Source organism: Alosa pseudoharengus, unplaced genomic scaffold (assembly GCF_046254945.1).
Source record: "Alosa pseudoharengus isolate Yale_2024_CS ecotype anadromous, Long Island Sound unplaced genomic scaffold, YU_APseudo_1.1 YU_APseudo_1.1_scf_5, whole genome shotgun sequence".
NCBI lineage: Eukaryota > Metazoa > Chordata > Actinopteri > Clupeiformes > Clupeidae > Alosa > Alosa pseudoharengus.
The window spans coordinates 1,591,385-1,607,195 of NW_027468837.1; the positions used below are offsets into that span (position 1 = coordinate 1,591,385).

General features: G+C 41.7%; 1 protein-coding gene across 1 annotated transcript in view; it reads left to right on the forward strand.

Annotated features, from left to right (window-relative positions):
* The window catches only part of dock3 (dedicator of cytokinesis 3), an 835,931-nt gene that overhangs the window by 665,450 nt on the left and 154,670 nt on the right, over positions 1-15,811 (forward strand). The window contains 3 exon segments of the mRNA XM_076267926.1: positions 4,658-4,774; positions 5,167-5,285; positions 9,138-9,210. Of these exon segments, the coding sequence (XP_076124041.1) occupies positions 4,658-4,774; positions 5,167-5,285; positions 9,138-9,210 (309 nt within the window).

Sequence of the window (15,811 nt, forward strand, 5' to 3'; positions counted from 1 at the left end):
CCATGTAATAGGCAAAGTTAAATATTAAATATAAAATCAACAACACAAAAAGGAATATAATTGGAACAACACGAAATAGAATAGAATAGAATAGAATAGAATAGAATAGAAACTTTAATTGCCACACAACAATGTTGGTGGTATTTTTTGTAGCTCAGTCCGTTTGGGGGGGGGGGGGGTTAATAGCGGGAGGGGATAAATTAAGTAAATATAAATAAATAAGTAGAGTTGCAAATCTTCAGGAGTTCAGGAGTCTAATTGCTGAAGGGTAGAAGCTGTTGTTGAAGCGCGTCGTTCCTGTCTTGAGAGATCTATAGCGTCTTCCAGAGGGAAGAAGTTGGAAGAGATCATGGCTCGGATGTGAGGCGTCCCTGATGATTTTGGATGCTCGGTTCAAGCTGCGTTCAGCATACAGAGAAAGGATAATGCATAATAAAATAACCAATAAAATAAGGATTCAGAGGTTATGGATTTAAAAAATGTCCTTAATGGTTTGAATAAAGAAATGTTTTAATTTAATTGTCTGGATTGAAAATGTCCACTGAGACTGCCTCCCTAATGTTGGATGGAAGACCATTCCAGAGGGAGGGTGCACGAAAGGCAAAGGCCTGGTGACCAGCTGATCTTTTTTTTTATATTTGGGATGTTCAGGAGACCAGCATCCATAGAACAAAGGGAGCGTGCTGGGATATATGGTGTAATTAGAGTAGTAGAAATGATACTTGGCCATCATCACATGAAAGTAAAAGGTCATTTGTAACTCTTGTCAGGGCTGTTTCCGTGGAATGACCAGACTGGAAACCAGGGGGGGAGGGTTCAGAGATCACGCTAAACTAATTGGTTTTCTGATTCATTAAAGGATAAGTCCAGTATTTAGCACTTTGAGTCCCTTTTCTGGTTTGATGGGTCCTGCCTCGACTTTCTGACTCGTTTTGAATCGCCTTTGACTGTTTCAGAGTGGCTGGCTATGGGCATGCACAAACATGTCAGACATCCCAACCTGCAAAAAGTCATTTCAGGGAGGTATCACGACAACCCCCCCCCCCCCCCAAAAAAAAAAAAAAAAAAAAAAAAACTTTAGCCTAGTCCGTCGGCCTACACCAAATAAGGAAGGCCTATAGATATAAAATATTTAGATTTTGGTAGTTTGGTGTTTTCATGTAGCCTTGGCAACTAGCCATCTAGGCTATAGGCCTGAATAATATGCACATTAATTGGCACTTAAACTCACCTCAACATGTCTTTTGCAATCATTTCACCTGGCATGGGCAATGCTAAAGTCACTGTTACAAACAGGGCAGCGTGCAAGACTAGGCCTATCATTATTTTTTACTCTTATGAGACAAGGGTAGCCTACATTTTCGTTTTTTTTGAGGCACTGACTCTGCTATGATGCTCTTATTCATACACTGAACTGATTAATTAAGTTCGGGAGAAAAGAGATCAATTAAAGCCCGCCTACACTGAAAACTGATTGGTTGATTTAGCGAAACAGGCCAATCAGGATGCTCTCTCTCTCTTGGATGCGCTCAGGCACACACGCACCACCCCTCTCTCTCTCTCTCTCTCTCCCCCGTCGTGTGCGCGCTACACTCAGATGCACACGCGCTCTCGAATGCTCGCTCTTGATCGCTCACTCTAGATTCCGGGAGATTTTATCTAATTTGCGGACGTCAGGGAGCCGCTATCAATATACGGGAGACTCCCGAAACTTCCGGGAGACTTGGGATGTCTGACATGTCCTTAAAACAACTATAGAGTAAAATATGGATTTTTCACAAATGAATTTGTGTTGGAATACGTATGCGTTTAGCTCAGTATCATTTTTAGAAAACATCCACAGTAGCAGATTCATGTGCAAAAGTAATCCCTTTTCTTTGATTCTATGACAGTCACTGCCATGCAAATGTACAGTAGATAAAACTATAATCTCCAGAATGTTAGCTTTCATTTGACACCAAGATTATGCTTCTACTCAAAGGGGTTCTTATGTAGTAAGACTTACTATTATCAGTAGGCATTAGTGCATTTCCCATTAAAATGTAGCTACGAAACCATTTTCCTCATTGCATGACGTTTGAGGGGTGTGTGAGGGGCACTGTAAGCAAGGTCGGTGCCGGTGGAGGTTGGTTGTTTTAAGGACATGTTTTTGCATGCCCATAGCCAGCCAGTGAAACAGTCAAATGTCGCCTATGCCGAGTCCGAGACAAGACCGAGTCTTTGAAGGGTCGAGACCGAGTCCATTGGTTTTCAAATACAGTCGAGTCCGAGTCAAGACCGAGTCTTTGAGGAAGCAATTCCGAGTCGAGACCAAGTCCTTTAGGAGTCGAGACCGAGTCGAGACCAAGACCATAAAAAACATGTCAGTTTTCATATTCATGATTTAATATCACCCCAGTTAATAATCAACAGTCCAGGCCCAGGCTTGGAATTTCACCATTTTAGGGGCAAGGCCACTTGGCCTTCAGTTGGGCATATTTGGTGGGGGGCACAAAGGCCACATGTCAGGGCACCAAGGCCAAAGTTAACTATACAGTAGTAGGCTATAAAAATGATCAAAGTTGTATTTAGCCTATTCACAGCAGTAGACCTGCATCACTGTATTAAACATTACAAAAACATGAAACATGACATATTACATAGAACAGTAAATCATCTGATCATCTAATATTTAGATGTCTAGGCTATATTTAATATTCATATTTATTTTATATTTGGCTTGTTATGGAATCATGTATTGAACAATTTAAGCACAGCTCAGCTTTAAGAAACTCAAATAGCCTAGATGCATGCTTAGCATTTTTTGATCATTAAGACTCCTTTCACAAACTCTTAGTCAGCTGTATATCCTCTGATTTTAATATTTACCTATATCTAGGCAATATTTGTAACATTTATTTTGTATTTGACCTGTTATGAAATCATGTAGAAAGATTTAAACAAATTTTGAAACCTAAAGACCAAAGTTGGAGACATGAATGTAGACCTTGCTGCAAATTACATTTTTTATTTAACCGGAATACTCTGGAACGGCTTACTGTACAGGGGACTGCTTTACACCTTTGTGTTCGGTAAGGTCTGCTGTTTATTCTGATATATGGTTTGTCATGTGTTGAACAAAGGGTTTGTGAAGTATGCCACCGAGATGAATGGGTAGGGAGATGGGCATAGCACCTTATGTAGACGTTATGATTAAATTTAATCATATTGTTTACTTTTCTCGCGAACCGTTCACCACAGCAATTAGCGGCTAACATCGTTTAAAAGCTGAGAAAAGCTCTTTCATGTGATGTGATACATGTGTCTGTGTGATGAGTAGGCATAGCGATCACGAGTATTTCAACTGAGAAGAATGGGTGAATCTGGACGCACTTTCTGTCTTGCCATGCGCTGTCATTTAGTTTGCGCTGTGATGCTAAGATTATTTTGACAGGCCATAGGCTAAATAAAAATCGCTATTAAACGGATGCAAAGCAGAATATTGAAAGAAGGGGGCACCAAGGCCAACGCAAGGGGCAAAGACGTGGCCGCAGTGAAATTCCTACCCTACAGACGGCAGTATCTTTGCGGATGTCATTTTCAAATAATGCCCGTCAACATTGCATTTTATTATTATTGTTGTGTGTGTTTTTATATGAACATAAAAAAATGCGTTGGTCTCGAGGACTCGGTCTGAAATTACAACCCCTTCTCCTCCCACTGTGGTCCGAGACCGAGTCAAGACCGAGTCTTTGAAGGAACAAGTCCGAGTCGAGTCCGAGAAAGCAGAAATCGGTCTCGAGACCGGTCTCGAGTCCGAGACCGGACTCGAGTACTACATTACTGGGACCCATCGTCACAATTTTGGTATCCACCACATCCAAAACAAACCAGAAAAGGTACTCAAAGTGCTAAATACCGGAATTATCATTTAAGTAGAACCAAAGTTATCGTCATTTTAAAATCATGTAATTTTTTTACAGTGACCAGAATGTGTCAAAGATGATGCGAAAATATAATAGCAGGGGGAAAACTCAAAATATCGTTTTATCATTATTTTGACCATCAAACTAACCAGGAAGCAAACTGAAATGACCATTTGACGTTTGTATGAAATTAATTTCCTGTCCAGTGATGGGTAGATTAACTAGATTGGCAACAGCGTCATCTATCCATAGACCGTAATCCACCCATTGACTTGCATTATAGAAAGTAGTGTCAACATAACTTTGCGGAGGGATATCTCTCTGACTATAATAGTTGTAGTATAACATTTCAATGGTATTTATTTCAAAATAAATGTGTGTATGATTTCAATTAGTAAAAAAATGTTTAATCTATGTATTTGAGTTCTTTGCCAATCATTTCTTTAAAAATAAATAAATACACATTTTGATGTTTTTTTGCTCATGTTTGTGTATATAGTTGGTTAAATTGAAATGACAAATATTTAATCATAATGCTTAGATTGTGCTGAAAAAAAGAATATAAGATACTCAGTATTGCACTTTCCCCATAAAGTCATTAAAACATAGTAATGCAAAAACCTGCAGAAAATGGGTTAATAACACTTGGTTAGAATTTATTTTTTGCGGTGTGTATAACACTGTCATAAGTCATGTTAACATTGGTTTTTAATTTGGCATAGTTGGGAGAAAGTAACATTTGTTTGGGACAGGTACATATCTTAGGTGTGGGGCTGGCTGTACATGAGAAGTTGGTACATCCAGAAATGCGTCCCCTGCACAAGAAGCTGACTGACCAATTCCAGATGTTGCGGAGCAGCTTGTGTTATGTGAGCCTCACAACATGCACAACCACATTTTTGTACACCAAATTCCATTTACAGCACCAGGGCTAGAGTTCCTGCTGGGTTTACACTTAACATGGGCCATATAACGAATGTGTAGTGGCCCTGGCAGTTAAGCAGGGCTTGTTACTATGGCATTAGTTTCACATTTGGCCACGTTTAAGCCTAGCCCAGGGCGGTATAAACCCCTCTTGGCCCAGGAACTGAGTTCAAGCACCATGTTGGGCCTCAGTATAAACGGGGCTAAAAGGGGCTAGACCTAGACTTTTTATAGTGATGGAGTAGATTGATTTAGAATCAGATGGAATGTTTAGATACAGTATAATGTTATAATGTTTAGTGTTACAGTGAAGTCATCATTCTGTGTGAACTTGCAGGGCCTGGCAGGTCTTGATAAGCTCAGTTCAGCTTGTTTAGGAGCCAGCACCCCTCGAGGCCTCTTTACTGCTCACACTCCAATGAGTTCAGAATCTATCAAACTTATTCACAGACACAGGTAAGTGTCTTTCTATGCCTCTTTATGAGTTGTGGTAAAAGGAGTGATAAAGGGTGGTTGATAAAGTGTTCCCTTTAATGCCTAACATTGCTTTTAAATGTGATAGTTTTTTGATGATCAATGATTGGCTACAAATTGTAAGTTTAGTTTGTAAAACAATGAAAAGTTTAGTTGGCAAAAAGTTAACAAAACACCATTGGAGTTACATGGATCGCGTCACTCTACAAAAGGCCTATATAACTTCAGTACCAAGTGGGCCAACCCCTAGTTTTCTACCATTAGGCTAGTCAAGAGACTTGTGTTCATGTGTATCCAGCTCAGTTGTGTATCCAAGTTCAATGAAAGATATCCACAAACACCAGATGTGGTGGATATTCCTTTATTCTGAGGTGCATCAAAAAGAATTTCAAGGTAGGTGTAAAAGTGAAAGTGAATAATAATAATAATAATAACTAGAAAATGTAATTCCGAGGAATTACCAGTGCATGAAAATGCAAAACATATGATGTAAAACGTAAAGTGTTAAAACAGATAATGTGTTAAAACAATGGTTTTGCTTAGGTAGACATGGTTGTTCCAATGCTAAATAAAGCTGTTTATACCATGGTCTAGGTAGAAAAGGGTGCCGTTTAAAAAGTGATATACTACACTTATAAAATGATTATGACGTTGCTTGACAACGCCTGAGTTAGTCCGCTCAGCGGTGACTTATCAACATTCCACAGCGTTGCGAACTAACGATTTTAGCTCTAAAACTCATTTAGTATTTATATCATATTTATTTATTTTGTAAGTGACCATGGTATAAACGGGATAATGCCCTTCGATGCGTCCATTATCAGAAATAAAGTAAAATCAGAAATCCTCCGCTTCGCGTCGGACGGTTCATGCCTCCGCGTCGTCCATTTATTTCTGATAATGGACACCTCGTCGGGCATTATCCCTTACTTATATGATGGTTGCCAGGGTAATCATGTTGGCTGCTATGGAAACTGACATAGATGCTTTATTTCAATGACTTTATTTCAAAGTGGTTGCTAGGCTGTTGCTAGGGTACTTGAGGACATTGCTAGGTTGTTGCTAGGGTATCCATGGTGGCTACTATCAGAAATAACGGAGGGGTTTATTATAGTGGTTTGCTAGTATAATCATGTTGGTTGCTATAGAAACTGTCATAGATGCTTTATTTCAATGGTTGCTATGTTGGTTGCTAGGTAGGTGGTGGTTTAATATAGTTGGCTGGAGGCAAAGTTGATGATAACTGACAGTTGAAATGGCTGAACAGTTAAATAGTTGAGTAGTTTAAATTGTTAAATTATTTAATAGCGAATTATTATAGTGAGGATTTTCATTTTTAAACAGTTGTGGGAAGAGGAAGCAGTTGGTGGGAGTCATAGGTGATGACAACTGACAGTTGGAATAGCTGAACAGTTAAATAGTTGGATAGTTTAAATAGTTAAATTAGTTAAATTATTTAATAGTGAATTATAATAGTGAAGACTTTTCATTTTGAAACAGTTCTGGACAGAGAAAACAGTTGAAAAGGATCTGTAGTCTTAAGAGAGCCAGAATTTATGCTTAAAGCCTGAGACAGATTAGATAGTTTAAAAGTTTAATGTAGATAGTGTAATGGATGTTGATAGATAGTTTAATGGGTGGATGAGTGAATTGTTTATAGAAGATGGGGGATATGAACAATTGCTCTTTGTCTAAAACACTCAGAGACTTCCATCAATATGTTACATGCCCCACTAGACAAAATAAAACATTGGACCTATGTTATTGTTCAGTGAAAAATGCATTCAAGTCCATCCCCCTCCCACCTTTAGGCTCATCTGATCACAACTGTGTACACCTCATCCCCTCATATCAAACTGCTCTTAAGAGAGGCAAGCGACAGACTGTGTACATTAAGGACTGGTCGGAGGATGCTTGTCTTTCTCTTCAGAGGTGCCTGGATTGCACAGACTGGGATATGTTTAAAGACTCATGCTCTGATATTGATGAATTAACGGATGTTATCAGTTGTTGGGTGGCTTACTGTGAGGATACTGTCATTCCAACTAAGGCCTTAAAAGTTTACCCCAACAGTAAACCATGGGTTAACAAGTCTCTTAGAGGTCTTTTGCGTGAGAAGAATAGAGCCTTTAAGGAGGGAAACTTGCTGGCACTGCACAAACTTAAAAAAGAGATAAAACGAGAAATCAGGGTGGGCAAACTAAAGTATAAAGATAAACTAGAAACACAACTCAAAATTAACAACCTGGATACAGCCTGGGATAGTATGAAGACTATAGTAGGGCTTAAGGAAAGGGGGAAGAGGAAGTTAGAATTTAACAGCATACCTGACCCAATACTGGCAGAGGATCTTAACATGTTCTATGTCAGATTCGACACACATGACTTCAGTAACAGACATTCTGAACTCAAGAAGAGTCTTCTGGCATCCCCCATTTATCCCTTGTTTTAATGAGCATAGTGTTGTTAGGTGTTTCAAATACTGCAATCCAAAGAAAAGCCCTGGTCCAGATAACATCAGTGGCCGCACGCTAAACGTGTGTGCTGAACACTTAGGCCCCATCTTCCATCACATATTCAGTTTGTCACTCTCCTTGCAGAGGGTGCCATCTCTATGAAAGCAGTCTGTAGTGGTGCCTGTTGCTAAGGTCAGTCGGCCCCAAATCCTAAACGATTTCAGGTCGGTTGCCCTCACATCTCTTATTGCAAAATCCTTAGAGAAGCTGATTAAAGCTGAGCTCCTAATCAGGGTAGAACCTCTCTTAGATCTTTCCCAGTTTGCCTATAGGGCCAAGAGGGGGGTGCAGGATGCTACCATCACTCTACTAAATCTTTTCTATAAACACCTGGAGGAAAGCGGGAATCATGCAAGGTTGCTCTTTGTAGATTTCTCCTCAGCATTTAACACCATCCAACCCGACCTACTAATTGAGAAATTACTGAACAACTTTAGCTTTGATCCAAGCCTGACTGGTTGGCTACTTGATCTCCTTACGCAGAGAGTTCAGAGAGTGAGGGTAAATAAAGTGCTGTCCGGTGGCCTAACATCATCCATAGGCTCACCTCAGGGGTGTGTCCTCTCCCCTCCGTTGTACATACTGTACACCAATGACTCCCGTAGCCAGCATGACAAAAGGCATATTCTAAAATTTGCAGATGACTCTGTAATTGTCAATCTCCCACGAGAATGAGCATGGCCCTGTTATTAATGAATTTGTGTCTTGGTCTGAAGATGTTTTTTTGCATCTGAACATCAGCAAAACCAAGGACATGTCCATAGATTTCAGATGCCTTCCCCCTGCTCCAAAGCACAGTATCATCAACGGCCAAGGTGTTGAAATTGTATCACCTTACAAGTACAGTACCTAGGCACCTTGGTTGATGGCCGGCTTAAATTCGACCTGAACACCACCTCTGTGTGCAAGAGAGGGCAACAAAGATGCTCACGAAATAGGCTAGAGGGGCATTTTTAAATGCATCAGCTGGTATAGCTTTTTAATTAAAAAACAGTTTTTGGTAGTCAGAGATATACTTCTTCTCGTCTACTGCTCTTTAGGTTACCATAACTGTTACTCAGTTTGATTTTATGATGTGCAGCTGAGATCTGACTCACGCAAGCTTGCCAAAGTGTACAGTTGTTAGGATATGTTGTAATTGCTTTAGCCACTTTTTCACCTTCTGCTTCCTTCTCCTTCCCTTCCAGGGTTATTCTTCCCCTTCTCCCCTTCCACCTTCTCTTCTCCTCATCTGTGATTGGCTTTGTCTATCTTCAGTTTCGAAACAATGGTGAGTTTCACATTCTAATCATTTACCTCTATTCTCTCCTACCTCCAGTGAGATGGGGAATCTGCTCATCTTGACTGATGGCCTGCTTGTGGAGCACCATGAAGATGTCTACCACATACAGGTCTGTCTCCATTCCAGTGGCGTCTGGTGCTAGAATATTTTAGTGGGGCATTTCCTGTACATACAACCACAGTCCGTCCTGACATCTGACATAGGCATATACAACCCCAAATAAAAAGTTGGGACATTGTGTGAAATGCAAATAAAAAAAGAATGTGATAATATACAAGTCTTGTAAACCCTTTTTAGCAGCAAAAAGGACATAGACAACATATGAAATGTTGAAAGTGAAAATTTGGAGTATTTCATGGAAAATATATGTTAATTTTGAATTTGATGCAACATGTTTAAAAAAAGTTGGGATATGGAATGTTCATTTCTGTAAATGTTTAGGAACTGAGGAGACCAGTTGCTAGAGTTTTGAGAGTGAAATGTTGTCCCATTACTGCCCGATATAGGATTTCAGTTGCTCAACAATATGGGGTAATCTTAGTCATGTTTTTCATTCCATGATGCACCTAATTTGACAGGTCTGGACAGCAGACAGGCCATTTTAGCACCCCATTTTGGCATTGTTTTCCTGAAATATTCAAGGTCTTCCCTGGAAAAGACATTGCCTGGATGGCAGTATATATATGTTGCTCAAAACTTGTATATATCATTCAGAATTGATTGTGCTTTGCCAGATGTGCTAGATGCCCAGGCACTAATGCACCTTCACACCATCATAGATGTTGGGTTTCGAACTGAGCACTAAAACAAGTTAGATAGGTTGGCTATTTAGATAGGCCCTCTCCTCTTTAGCCCAGATGAGTCCATGATTTCCAAAAATAATAGCAAATTTTGATTGGTCTAACCACAGGAACTTTTTCCACATTACCTCAGTCCATTTTAAACAAGCTCAGGCCCAGATAAGACGGTGGTATTTTCTGTATCATGCCTTAATACCAGAGGTGCGGGAAGATGTTTTCGGCAGGGGGGGGTTGTCCATGGTCCACGTAGAGTTTATAGAATTCTAAAGATACTATGTTACACAGGCTCTGTATTCTGCAGACCACTCTAACTCTGTCTCCTTTTAAAAACTCACTCACCCCTCCCCTCCATGAAGTACAGCTAATGGCGGCCTTACATTGTACGATTTTGGTCTGTTTTCACAGTCGGCGACTAAATTTCCAAAGTCGGACAGAAATCCCCAAGAAACCATGGGAGTTGTACTGGAATCGCGACGCGCTCCCGTCAACTAGATCGTTAAGTGTAAGGTGCCAATCTTATCGGTTTTAAAGGACAATTCCGGCGCAAAATGAACCTAGGGGTTAATAACACATGTGTACCAAGTTCGACCGTTCGCTGGGATGTATTTTCATGCTAGTCGAATGTGACCAGTTTTATTGCAAACCGCGAATTAGCGTTTAACGCTAGCCTTCGGGGCACACGTACAGTAAAAAGAAATTTCTATTCCACTAACAAGGCTCAAAATAGCACCACACTTACACAGTAGCATGAGGGTCTCTACATGTAAACCGAAGCATTGAGAACTTTGTAAGTGTACAGGCAGTTTATTAAAAAGAAACACATTACCGTTCACGTCTGGTTCACATATAGGCAGGCGCCTTGGTTAAACAGAACTCTGGGATGTGAAGTGAATCTCGGGTGAAACGTTGTTGCAGAAGGACTGTGCAAAAGAGAAGCACTGAACGCAACAGGATACATAAGAGATGGCAGGTTATTTGAACGAATTTGAAGACATCGAGGATGAACCCTTATTGGACGTCCTTATCTTTTCGAGTCGGAATATACCAACGAAGAGCTGCGGGAGCTCCGTGAAAGGGCTATGAGAGAGAGAGCTAGAAGCTACCTGTAGTCAATGCCACACAGGCGGCGGCGATCCATACCAGAGGGACCAGATGGACATCCACTAAGTAAGTACACTATACAAGTTAGGTTACATCGGAGCTATTATTTGATAGGCCTATATTGAGCAAATTACGTTTGATTTTAGTTCACATCGCCTGCCTGTATATGTGAACCAGACGTGAGCGGTAATGTGTTTCTTTTTAATAAACTGCCTGTACACTTACAAAGTTCTCAATGCTTCGGTTTACATGTAGAGACCCTCATTATGCTACTGTGTAAGTGTGGTTTTATTTTGAGCCTTGTTAGTGGTATAGAAATAGCGATTTCTTTCTACTGTACGTGTGCCCCGAAGGCTAACGTTAAACGCTAATAAGCGGTTTGCAATAAAACTGGTCACATTCGACTAGCATGAAAACAAATCCCAGCGAACAGTCGAACTCGGTACACATGTGTTATTAACCCCTAGGTTCATTTTGCGCCGGAATTGTCCTTTAAGTCAGTCGGAGTCAGTCCTTTTCTAGTTTTGCCGTTACGACAATATCAAACATGTTTGATATTATCGCAAGTCTTTCTAGTCGTGGCTCATGCAAATAGTGACGTGAACTATAAAAACCAATAGTGACCTCTCCAAACAGGAAGGGGCAAAGTAGGCGACAGCTGTAGCCTATATGATTATGGGCCCTATCATGACATTCTAAAGTGCATCGTCACTCGTCAAAAGTCTATTCAAATTTAGTAGGATGTCCAGTTCACATTGGGAGGGGTTTCGTTCTCAAAAGTGGAGCGCATGGCGTAACAAGGTGTTCCTAGGTCTTTTAATCAGTCATATGGGTGTGTTTGGGGCGTAACATCATTTTAAACCAATGAGAATGACATCTGTCATTCCCTTTAACGGCGCAATGCGCGATATGTCAAATAAATGCATCGGTATGCGCTGGTGTGCGTTCATGAATGAAGGATGGTGCACCTGCCAATATGACTGTTGACATGCGCTCTTAAAATAGCATATGAACAACTCGCCATTGACGTCTGACCAGGTTTAGGTGGTGTATGATAGCGATTTTTAGATAATGCGCCAGGTCCCTCCCTAGGTTGTTAATTGCCACACCCCTGGGCGCAATGGTTAAAAAATAAACGTGCAAAATAACGAATTCAACTTCGCGCCGGTGAATAACGAACTTTACGCCATGCGCTGGTGACCCAAAATATAGCCCTATGTGTTATTCTTATAATATTTGTAATTTCTTATACATATTTAGTCGGCTCTTCCACGTGACAGAACGACTCTATATCAGTTAGGGATGTCACGCATGAAACAATGCTGCAGAAACACGAAAATACGACTTTGAGTTTAGTATGCTATCATTTCAGTTCCTGTTTATATATTGCACGATGGGTAATAATTTAAAGGAATCTAGTTGCAGTCTTCTAAATAGTGACCCTGCAAGTTGTCTTTAGATGTGAGAGGTCCTGAGACTGTAGTCTTTCAAAAATCTCTTCCAAATCTTTGCAAATCTTTCCAAAGTCTGTTAGTGTAAGGAGGGCTTAAGCTGATGGTGCGTACAAACTATATCGCAACATAGGGCCTACTGCACAGCGAACTACAAAAACCAGCGATCAAATAAGTAGGCCTATAAAATGTTATTTATATAATGCAACCAATGTAAATTATATATTATTAGCAATACATTTATTTGAAAACAACCACGAGTAGCCTAGGCTATCTGCCCAACAATTCATAGGCAAAATCAGGTTCAATCACATAACAGAATGACCTAATTGCACTAACATAAACCAGCGTGTAGGCCTAATAGCAATACAGCAATATAAGTGTGTTATAAAACCAAGAAGATACAGAAAATGCAATGTAATAATCATAACTTTCTATATAGCCTATTAAAGTCACAAACCATATTTAATAGGCTACACAGTGGCAGGGGTAACATAAACCATCATTTAGGCTTAACATAGAGCAACTAGTGCATAAAACAAAGATACAGAAAATGCAATGCTATAGCCTAATTACAAATCGGACTGGCCAATACACACTGAAGATAAATTAAATAATTACACAGAATGGCCACCAGGGTGGCACAAAGGCATCAGTCCAGGCCAGATCCTGACAGTACCCCGCCCCCCTCTACGGACGCCTCCTGTCCTACAGACTGTGACCACGGGGCAGACTCAGACAGGGCAGACTCAGACTCAGACAGGGCAGACTCCGACTCAGACGGGGCAGACTCAGACTCAGGGCCCCATCATGACATTCTAAAGCGCATCGTCACTCGTCAAAAGCTTATTCAAATTTAGTAGGATGTCCAGTCCACATTGGGAGGGGTTTCGTTATCAAACGTCGAGCGCATGGCGCAACAAGGTGTTCCTAGGTTTTTTAATTAGTCATATGGGTGTGTTTGGGGCGTAACATCATTTAAACCAATGAGAATGACATCTGTCATTCCCTTTAACGGCGCAAAGCGCGATGTCAAATAAATGCATCGGTATTTTGAAATTTTACGGCGCATTTGAAGGAGGCTGCTTGTGAGACCGTATGGAATAGTCATTCCACTAAACCATGCTTTACTAAAACCTAGCATAGCCTTCACACATTTGTACTCGTCTATTATTTGAACCAGAGACTTTCTAATGTGGAGACACAGCACTCAAAAAATACTCCATAGAAATGCATGGGGCTAGTTTGTCACGCCAATATGGCCGTTGTCTACATATATCCCACCCCTTCCTCGGCAAAACGTCGACATGTGAATACATTGAGCCTATCATGTGGTGTGATGTGAATACATTGAGCCAATCATATGGTGTGTTGTGAAGACATCGTGCCAATCATGTGTTGTGATCTCGCCGCTGGAGCAAGATTGGTGTCGTGAAGCCTTGCGCACGCGCAGTTCGACTGTGCCCAATGAGTGCCCATAAAACGTTGGTATATGGCCGCCGAGTGGAGGGACTTGCCTAAAAGGACTTTGTTTGAACTCATTGGCAAAGTGAAACTAACTTTACCAAGGTGTCAGTCAACGAGAAGACAGTTATATGCAGTTACTTTCACTATTGACTGACAATGGGTTACCATCGAAAACATAGGCTGAAAAAAGCAACACTTATCCAAATATTGCTCAAATGACTGAACAAAACAACATTTATCCTGCAGAGGAGTTGCTTATATCTCGTGACAGTGCGTCTTCAGCTGTGCTCCATACGTGTCTCTCGCCTCTCCCCTAATCACTTTTAACCGTCATTACCAATTTGCAAATGAATGGTGAATAACTACTCATTATGAGATGTACAGTATTTCGTAATATTTTAGTTTAGTTTAGTTTATTTGACAAACCATTGAAATACATGTCGGTACAAATCATGCATTAAAACAGTGTCAAGGATAGCACAAAAAGTCATAGACTTATTTCCATTGTGGTCCTTGATCTTAACGTACATATACAACACTTAAAACACATAGCACAACACAACACTTAAAACACATATCCCAAACTCATAAAACTACATGACACATTACTCAAACTCAAGAAAATATCTTTATTCTAATTATGTTTCCCATTGTAATCGTGCAATTTGTAATGTTTTGCATGAACGTGCGCTGGTGTGCATTCATAAATGATAGAAGGATGGTGCGTGCACCTGCTAATATGACTGTTGACAATGCGCTCTTAAAATAACATATAAACAACTCGCCATAGACTTCTGACCAGGTGTACAATAGCGATTTTTAGACAATGCACCAGGCCACTCCCTAAGTTGTTAATTGCCACACCCCTGGGCGTATTGTTTAAAATTGTGCAAAATAAGGAATTAAACTTTGCGCGGGGGGGGGGGACGAGTTTTACACTATGCGCCAGGGTGCAAAATACAGCCCTCAGACACACCAGGGGAAGAGACAGGAACAAAGACGGTGACAGGGACGGTAACAGGGACGGTGACAGGGACTGTAACAGGGATGGTAACTAGGATGGTGAGAGGGACAGAGAAACAGACAGGGACAGAGACAGGCACGTGACGGGAACAGAGACGGGCACGGTGACGGGAACAAACAATACAGGGGAAACGGGGACAGAGAAGGGCTCGGGCGGAGGCGGGGCTGGCTCGGGCTCGAGCAGAGGCGGGGGCGGACAGTCAGAGGGAGGCAGGGCAGGACAGACAGGCAGAGGCGGGGCCGGACAGACAGGCAGAGGCTGGGCTGCAAGCATGGCGTCGGGTGACTGGGCTGCAAGCGTGGCGTTTGGTCACTGGGCTGCAGGCGTGGTGTCGGCTGCGGGCACAGGAGCGGACTCGGCTGCGGGCACAGGAGCAGGCGCCTCTGGGCTGGGCACAGGAGCAGGCGCCTCTGGGCTGGGCACAGGAGGCGCTGAAACGTTTGGCAACTGAAGGCTTCGCTGTGTCCTTGAACCTCGCCTTCTTCTGGCTGGCCTGATGGCCAACCGTGTTCCCAAGAAGGGAGATTCCTCAGGGACCTGGATTCTGGTTTGGTCAGGGGACTGGAACTCAGCAGGCTGGGGGTCTTGACTTGAAGCGGCTGGCTGGAGGCAAAGCCGACCCAGCCTAAGCCCCTGGCACTCAGATCCAGGGGCAGGATCAGGCTGGAGGCTAGCAGCCTCACAAACAGGGTCACCGGAGGAAACCAGGAGGGACTGAAGACTTTTTTCCAGACCTGAAAGCTGGTCGGCCAGTGTAGCCATCCCCTGAACCTCCTGCAGCCAGGGCTTGGAGGAAATTGTCCTTTTCATCAGCAAACGAATAGTTCGCCGACACTCCAAATCTGCAGACTTCCCCAGCTCACAGTT